This window comes from Eublepharis macularius, chromosome 3, assembly GCF_028583425.1.
Source record: "Eublepharis macularius isolate TG4126 chromosome 3, MPM_Emac_v1.0, whole genome shotgun sequence".
NCBI lineage: Eukaryota > Metazoa > Chordata > Lepidosauria > Squamata > Eublepharidae > Eublepharis > Eublepharis macularius.
In genome coordinates, this window is record NC_072792.1 from 4,363,765 (window position 1) to 4,372,601 (window position 8,837).

The 8,837-nt window shown below is 43.5% G+C and overlaps 1 protein-coding gene across 6 annotated transcripts in view; it reads right to left on the bottom strand.

Moving 5' to 3' along the window:
• The window catches only part of AKAP11 (A-kinase anchoring protein 11), a 74,178-nt gene extending 65,844 nt beyond the window's left edge, over positions 1–8,334 (bottom strand). For 4 of the 6 annotated variants that reach the window (XR_008596686.1, XM_054974218.1, XM_054974217.1 and 1 more), the window contains exons 1-5: positions 8,256–8,334; positions 2,971–3,209; positions 2,225–2,251; positions 1,956–2,055; positions 910–1,017 (exon numbers count right to left, since the gene is read on the bottom strand). Coding sequence is in view for 4 of the 6 variants with exons in the window: in XM_054974218.1 (XP_054830193.1) it covers positions 910–1,017; positions 1,956–2,015 (168 nt within the window). In the remaining 2 variants the exon portion in view is untranslated. Of the gene's footprint in view, positions 1–909; positions 1,018–1,955; positions 2,056–2,224; positions 2,252–2,970; positions 3,210–8,255 lie in introns of those variants that run through there. The other 2 variants (XM_054974216.1, XM_054974219.1) reach the window with 2 other exon arrangements.
• Between the last annotated feature and the right edge of the window lie 503 nt (positions 8,335–8,837).

Below are 8,837 nucleotides of genomic sequence, written 5' to 3' on the forward strand. Positions count from 1 at the left end.
CGTGATTTCTCTCAGCGCGGGGCTGCCTACCCGCATGTCGTGATTTCGCTCTGGGCACTCCTCTTGCGGGGCTGCATACCCGTGCTGTATCCCATCCTCGTCGCCAGTATTAAGTACTGGGGTAGGCCCCGCAAGTGATTCAGCCAGGCAGTGACTTCAGCTCATAGTATAGTTTATTGTACCAGAGAAGAACAACTGGCCCCGAAAGGGCCACAATATATACACTCCCAACTCCACCCCATATCCATAACAACCCAATAAGAACGTGGGCTTTAGGATCCTTCATTTGCATGCACACAACAAAAGACATCCTGTTTACTTGATTGCAATTGGCTCCTGTCCAAGGAATAACGATTGGTTGCTGACATCCCAATTCCTGATAGGATTGGTTACCTTAGGAGCCTAGTTCTCCTTGAAGCTAGCTCAATACATAACAGTTGCAGCAGTCATTTTGTGGCAGCCACTTTGTCGCCACACCCACACATTGCATCAGAATTCCAAATGTGCCCACAGGCCCAAAAAGGTTGGGGACCTCTGCATTAGAGGAAAGCCATGGCACAGAACTGGGTCACAGACCTACCGAAAACAACAATGTAATTTTTAAAAAAATAGGTTAAAGGTTTGAATTTGTTGTCTTGCAGTTTGGTTAATTTCTGGAACAAGTTTTAGAAGCCACTGAACCTTCCTGAAAAGCTCAACATGTTCAATGTTTGCATAAATTATTTGACACAACCATACTATGAATTATAGTATGAACTTTGCAAAAAGCTGTGTCCATTTTCAATATATGCTTGTTTTAAAAAGATATACTTCTTGCTTTTATCTTACAATGCTGCATATAATGTGCAATTGATGACTGCGAATTCAAAGCAATTTTCAGAAGTAAAGAAGGTCAGAACAGTGCCAAACCTCACTGAGTCTGTCTTGCTCTCCCAGCTCTTCTGCAGAGACTGTGCACAATTCTTTTTGACTTTGCAGCCACACTTTCATAGGCAGCAAGGCACAATCACTAAAGCTCTAGAAGAAAGAAGAGAAAAATTCTCTGCGCTACTGTATCATATTGTACCTTTCCCTAGACATGTTACTAATCATTAGGATACGCTTTAAATTCAGTGATTGATCTATGCCAGCTACAAATCTGTGGGTAGAAACTGCCCCCTATGCAAGCCTATCACCATCAAGTTATCTTTTCACTGCAGATGAGAATGCAAATCAAGGAGCGATGGCATTTTTGCTGCTCTATCAAAAAAACTTTCTTACCTGAGAAATGCAAAGCGCATAAATGCTGCAGCATGCTACTACCCAGGCCATTATTACAGTTATAGCAAGAAACCAAGCAATCAAAAGAGGCATGTACATACAACAGTGGATTTGGGGACATGTATCCTGTTACAAAGCAGCCCCAATCACTTACTGGGTTATGGCCAGCCAATATCAATTATGCAGCCCATCCTCATTCTCCAGTCGGGAACTGTTTTCATTTAAAATTCCTTGTAATTGCTTCAAAAGTCAGCGATGTTTTTCAAGGCTCAGCCTGCACTACTCATGCCTACTAAACTGAACAAAGCCGCACAGTTCATCTAATAAGCCATCTGTTCTTGCTGCCTGCTTCAGGCTGCAAAAACAGAGACGCTGATAAGCACTCGGTAGCATATTTGGGTCACAAGCTGCCAGGACTGCCTAAGCTAAACACAGCCTGTCCTTACAGGATCTTTCATGCAGATTTCATCTTTAATCTCCATCCGAATATGTTTTCAACATGCTTGACTGTGTTGCCTAAACCTTAAAATGAATCTTTTCAAAGCTGAGAATCTAAAATCACCTGAAACATTTTCGCCTAATTAAAAAAGTGTGTGTGTGTGGGGGGGGGTCTCTCACTGCTTCAAGAGGAATTTATTCATTTGAAAGTCTCAATAGCGCAATAATCAAAGCAATTTTTAATAGCAAGAATTTACCTTTTTCATAGCTATTCTGGACTTCTTTTGATTGCTTTGGACCGCAATAACACCGTCCATTGTTTAATGGTACGTTTTTAAATGAAGGGCTCAAAAACTTCTAAAAAAGAAGAAAATTGACATAGTGACATCATTCACTGAACCAAACTATATTTACATTTTTAAAAAACCATAAAGCAGTGAAAGTGTACAGCAGGCAAAACAAATATGAATTGCATCCATTCCTATCCCTCCTCCTCTCTCCTTTCTTTTACTCAAGCCATACTCACTTTGTCTTAGCACTCCCCTCTGGCAAACTGCAATAAAGAAATACAAACATTACACAGCATGACTGGGCTGCTGTGAAGAATACTGTGACAATGTATGTGACGTGCCTTGAACACTGGACAGGCAAAGTTGCACCATGAATTCTCCTGATTGTCCACCAGAGATCCAGACTTTGCTTTAAGTAGCATGGGGGCGGGGGGGGGGGGGAGCAGAGAAGTGCAAGACCATTACTATGAGAAGGGGCACTGCTTAGAGTTTCATTTCTCCTCATGGACAGAAATCACCCAGTCAAGTGAAGCAGAAGAGCCTTATGATTAATGAGAAACCTGTTTGCTTTGGAGAGGAGGTTGTATCTCAGCTGGATGTTTGGTTTAAATATGTAGCAATTCTGTATTCTGTTTAGTATTGTGATCAATCACATTAATAAAATAAAATATGAAAGCATGTAGAGGGGTTTTTCCCCCCTACAAAATGTTCTGTGTCCTATTTAAGAAAGGGATTTTATTCCTGCATTCTAAACTGGCTAGATAAAACTCAAAGTCTGTGGCTCTATTACAGAAAATGGTATGGGATTTTTAAAAATATGCTATCCTGAAATACATATTTTCAGCAGTTTTACTATCACAATGTAACACAAACCAATAACTTGCATGACAGAGGAAGTATATCATTTGAATCACACTGTTAAAATACAGTTTATTGTATATTCAGATTTCTTTGAACAGTATATTCAGAAATTCAAGCTTACCTGCTACAATTTTAAAGAAGCAAATAGACTTCAAGTTTCTCATAAATGTATCAAAGGATAGAAGTATAAAATACAGATCAGCAAAGTGAAGAGACTTCTCGTGTTGCACACAAAAAAAAGTTGATTGGAAATTAAGAAGAGGGGAAAGAACCCAAAGAGAATCCAAAGTGCTTAAAAATATTCAATATCTCTTCAGAAAGCTCAGTGCAGGGGCTACAATTCAAGGGCTTCTTCGGGAGCTATGAAAAATAAAAAGAAAGTCGATGTAAGAATGTGTAATATTAAATAACTTTTTAAAAAACTTTAAATAGCCAAGACAATTCTAAAACCTCTAAGAAAAAGACCAGGAACAAAAACGTGGGAAGTGGGCAGTTTATCATGCCGTAGGAAGCATAAAAGCCAAGTGGGCAGAGCAGATGGCTAAGACAGGTGGGTACCCATTTTCCCCTCCCCCACTATTTCCTCCTTCCCTTCCCTGAACACCCCCATAGTCTCTCCCATTATCCTGCTTCCTCCCTCCTTCCCACCCACCAGATAACCTACCTTAATCTGCCACCATCTTCAGCTTTCCCTCCCCCTGGTAGCCTTTCTCCGGGCAATGTCTGGCTGAGTTGCATGACCCTGGACACCTTGCGGGGGGGGGGGGGGGGAGAATGTAGTGTGGGTAGTGATTGCCCCAGGGCCTGTCAATAGTCAGTTCTCCTCTGCCAGGGGTCATGACAGAGAAAGGGGACAGTACCGAGATTTAATCCCCCAATCTTTTTTTTTTTTAAGATTTCATATTCTTCTACAAACCAGGAACTTCCTTCAGGTTCATGGAGAAATCCACCCTATCAGTTCCTAGCTTCATTTTGTGGATCTATTAATCATGTCCTCTATTGATACAGTGAACTTCAAGATCAGGTAAATCCATATGCATTTTAATAAGCCATAAACAGTATACATTTGAATGTGTTCAGTTGTTTTCTAAAAGAGTTAATTTAAAATGCACATCAATTTTCTATTTGCCCCAGTGTTAGGGAATACTTTATTGGTATGTTCTCCTTGAACCAAACTCCCTCCAAGATCACGGTCCAGCAGACAATTCTGAACTGAAGTGCTATTCACATGCCTGCATTTAAGCCTGATAACTTTTTCTTTTGCGTTGTTTTTTCTAATTTTGTAACCCATTACACTATTTATATTGTGTGATATACCTTGAGTCTTACCAAGAAAGGGAGGCTATAAATAAGTAAACAAGTGTTTATTTTATAAGAAATTAACATAACATTGTTGTTTTCTACATACTTTAAAATACTGTATTAAGTTCCTGTCCACTTCTCACATTTCCACAAGAGACAAGATTAACCTAGCTATTTATATTTACTTCCTGACTGCATGACTAACAGGAACTACATCCCTGCATGCCATAAAAAATACTTCTACCAAACTGCTAGTCAACAAAAGGAAATACTCACATGCAACATCTTCTGCAATATACATTTATACAATATACAATGTGAAAGAATTAATAATTTCCTAAATGGTACTTTGGAGCACTGTCGAAGTTTACGAAGCATTAAAACTAATGGTAGGATCTGGACTGTAGCAGGGCTCTCCTATATTCTCTCCTATATTCTCTCCTATATTCTTTCCTCACAACAACCTTGTGAAGTAGGTTAGGCCGAGAGTGCTGGCCCAAGGTCACCCAGCAAGCTTCCATGGTAACACGGTGATTGGAACCAGTCTCCTCTCGATTCTAGTCTGACACTGTGAATACTCCACCCTGGCTCTCACTATACAACACCACAGAACTGTTTGTGTATAATGCATCTAATATTAAGCTATTTTTAAACATCCAAAGTGGCTAAAGTAGACAGTTTTCCAAATCATAGTCTGTATGAGCACTAGACAGAATCTGTTAAGAACACTCTAGTGAACTATTCTAAGTAAAGAATATGGCAAATAAGAACCAGGAAGTCCTGCTTAGAATTTGTCTTCTTCCTTGAACTCACTTATGTAAGTTCTGCCCTCTCATCCCCAATCTCCCCTTTCAACATGGGGATTTCTTTTATGGGACTGTTGTAAAACTAAGAATTACCTCTCTCACCCTCTGCCTGGATTATAAGGACTCTTTCCTTTTCCCACTCCTCATATCCGACAAAGAGAGCTCTGACTCTCAAAAGGTCACTCACACTCTGGAAATCGAGGTGATCTTTAAATTGCTACTAAACCCAAATCTTGCTTATTTGTAAGTAAGTTTAGTATTACTACTAAACTTTGTATTTATGTCAATTCAAAAGATTTAACTGGCAGTAATAAGTAGGTCTAGAGGTAAAAACTAACAAAGTTCCTACTTTATTAAGGGTAAGGGTGAAGTTTCTAATTTTTGTACCCATGCTAGAAGAAATATAGGCTAGGATCCAAAGAACCATGCATCTAGTTCCACAAGCCCAAGGTTTGCATTTTTAATAAATCTACTTGCCAGAAAGCCAACCCATTTTGAAGCTGAGAGGACCTTCGAAAACAGTCCATGATACTGTCTGGGTGACTGTTGCTGAGAGGGGAGAAAAATTCCTAAAGCAGCTGCCATCTACAGCTCAATTTAGGCATTCTTGATTTTCTAGGATACATCTGACTGGTATCCCAATCTCAACAGTTATCAATAGTGAATTTTACACTGTTCTGATCAATATAAACAGTGGTTTATGTCTTGGTCTGCAGTAAGAGAAGAATAACAAGTTTGTTTAGGATTAAAAAGACAATAAATACAGTTGTGAGACCAGAATATCCTCATTTCTAGAATGCCCAATAACAACTCATAAAAAAAGTCTGACGACAGTCACTATTCATCAAAATGATGACAAAAACTCATAAAAATTATGTGTATCCCATCACTACTAGTGCACTTCTAAGTAAAGTTACACCCTTGACTTCAATAGGCTTAGAAGAGTGTACATCTACTTAGGATAGCACCATAAATACCTTTGAGATGGGAAGACACCAGAATTTTCCAGCTGCTGTACACATTTCAGGTTTTATCAGACTACCTTCTTATAGAGAAAATGTATGCCAGTTTGCAGAATTGGTTTTATATGTTAACAGTGTAAACATTACACTGTTTTTTTGCAAAATACTGACTAATCTTCCCTATTAAAGGGAAATGGATTAATAAACTAGCAGTGCAATCCTAAGAAGAGTAACTCTTCTTAGGACTGTAACTGTTTAAGACTTATTTTGTATAAGATTAAATGTTTATTTAAAAATGAAAGCTGTAAAGAACACTAAAGTTTGATATCAGATGAGTTATATAAAATGACTAATATAGAATGGAAGAACTGATTTGAATCTTGGGGGGAAATCAGGACTGTACAATTAATAATTTATAAAACACTCAGTTGGTATATATTTTCTGTAGTTCCTTTTAAAGCTTAATTTTTAAAAAGTGCAGAGATGACACATAAGTCTTTGTCAGATATAAGTGCCTCTGACTGCCCAGAGAAGCTACAGCCTAACACCTGAAGACCCCTCTCCTCCATTAGCACATGGGGGCAGGCTATGGTTATGTGGTAAAAAGAAAAAAAACACTGAACTCCTGTTTCATCTGCATTGTTTTTCTTTACTTCTTCCAGGACTGAACCCCAGTACTGAGTTCCAGGGGTAAATCTCAGCACCCTGGCATTCAAATTAAGAAGCAATTAAGCCTAGCATAATTTTAAAACGTTCTCTGATTAATTTGGTTCTCTCAGCTAGCCTAGTTATTCTTTCATTCTCTATGTCCAATGGTACAAACCGAAGCACTGTTATACCATTCTGCTGAAGTCACTGGGTTTAGAAGAGTCCTTAGGAATGTACTGTTGGTATTCATCTTTCAGAATTTAGCCTCAAAGATGGCCTGGCCAACACAAAACAGTGAGGAAGGAAATATACAGACTTGCCACCTCAGGTGTCAACATTTCTTGGTTAACCTTTTATACTTTCCTTCTGGAGCAAATGCAGAATGAGAAAAATTGTATTAATTGAAGCTTTGTTCTGTATCCGGCCACTGAAGGTACAAAAGCCCTGACACAGCCTCTAAATTAGGTACTCCTAGAGGGCAATAAAGACACATTAGTTTTAAAGACCGAAAGCAAGGATGACAAATTCCAGGTGTCAGACTGTTTAGATATGTGGAAATTTCCTTGGGGTGCCTAGTCTTTTCAGCAATCAGTTTATTGTAGCATCTCTCTGCAATTCTCTGTGGAAGTTTAAAGGGTTGGATCCAACTAGTTTTGCCACGGAGGAGAAAGGAAGGGAGGAGTTCCCTTTCACCACCCAGAGGCTTTATTTGGGATCTGCATGGCCAGATGTCATGTGGAACAGGGGCTGTATAAAGAGGGAAACGGGCAAAGACTGAGCAGAAAACCTGGTTAAACCCAAACCAAAGCTAGACTACCTTGTAGTAATGACACAAAAACAAATCAAGACGGGTAGCCGTGTTAGTCTGTAGCAGCTGAAAAGAGCAAGAATCCAGCAGCACCTATAAGACTAACAGAATTTGTGGTTCGGTATGAGCTTTCATCACAGCTCATTTCGGCAGAAAGAAGTGAAGTATCTGAAGAAGTGAGCTGTGTGACTCACGAAAACTCACAGCCTACCCCATATTTTGTTAAGTCTTATAGGTGCTACGGGACTCTCGCTCTTTTCTAAAAAACAAACGAGTATGAGACTTTTGGTCGGCGCCTGTTCATACGCAAAATTAACTTTACATCATTAAATGGCAGCGGGTGGATTCTTTTCTTAACGCGTTGCTTTCCACCGGGCTCCGACACTCAATTCCAAGCAATGACAGAATGAGGAGAACTCGGGCGGCCCCCGGGCTCGGGAGAGAGGCTGAGCGGGGATGCCGCCCGCGGCCGGCCCTTTGCGGTTTGTATACAGAGGCTGAAAGCGGATTTCGGGGCTGGCTGGCAGAGCCAAAGGAGAGCGGCCAGGCCCGGCCTGAGGCGCTCCGGGCCCCGAGAGCGAGCGAGCGAGCGAGCGAGCGCCAACGCCAGGCTGGCTGGCTGGCTGGCTGCCGCCGGGGTCGGGACGCGTCAGGCCAGCACAAGGCGGGGCCGGCGGCGCTGGAGCTCCGGGCGGGCAGCGGGGACAGGAGCGCGCAGGGCCGGAGGCGTCCCGCGAGGGGGGCGCTGAGTCGGGAGGGCTCCGGGACCCGGGCCCGGGCCCAGCGGCGCCTCGGGAGGCTTTTCGCGGGCTCTGGAGCGGCCCCGGCTGAGGCGGCGACACCGCTGGGCCGGGGGGGGGCCGCGGCCCCTCACACTTACCTGAGCGCGGGGAGGGCCGAGCGGCGCGCAGCTGTCAAGGCAGCGCCAGGCTCAGGGCGCGCCCCCGCGCGCGTGCACTTCAGCCCCGGACCCGCCCCTTCGCGGGGCTTGCAACCGACGGGCGCGCGCGCCTCCGCTCCGCCCTGCCCCTCTCGCGAGATTCCGCGCGCCACGGGCCCGGCGGCCAAAGCGGCGGGAGTGCCATGACGACCGCACAGGAGCGCACGCGCAGTAGCCGCTGGCCCTCAGAACGGGCTGGGGGCGGGGCGGGGCGAGTTCTTTAGTTGTGGTGGGCGGGAAGCCCCGCCGGCGGGCAAGAGCGGCACAGCGCCGCCTGGAGGCCGCAGGGAGGGATGACGTGACCGAAGAGGTCTTGGCAGCAGCCGAGCCCGCGTCAGCTCCGCACGCTGGAAGGCCGGCCTGGCTGGCCGCGAGGGGCTGCTGCTGGAGGCGCGGGGCGTGTGGCGGACGGGGGAAATAGCTGGAGGGAGAACGTCGGTGAACAATCCCGATGGTCCGTCTTCGCAGAGAGGAAAATGGTCCCCGTTTCTTGGATATGTAACCAACCACGCCACAACGGAC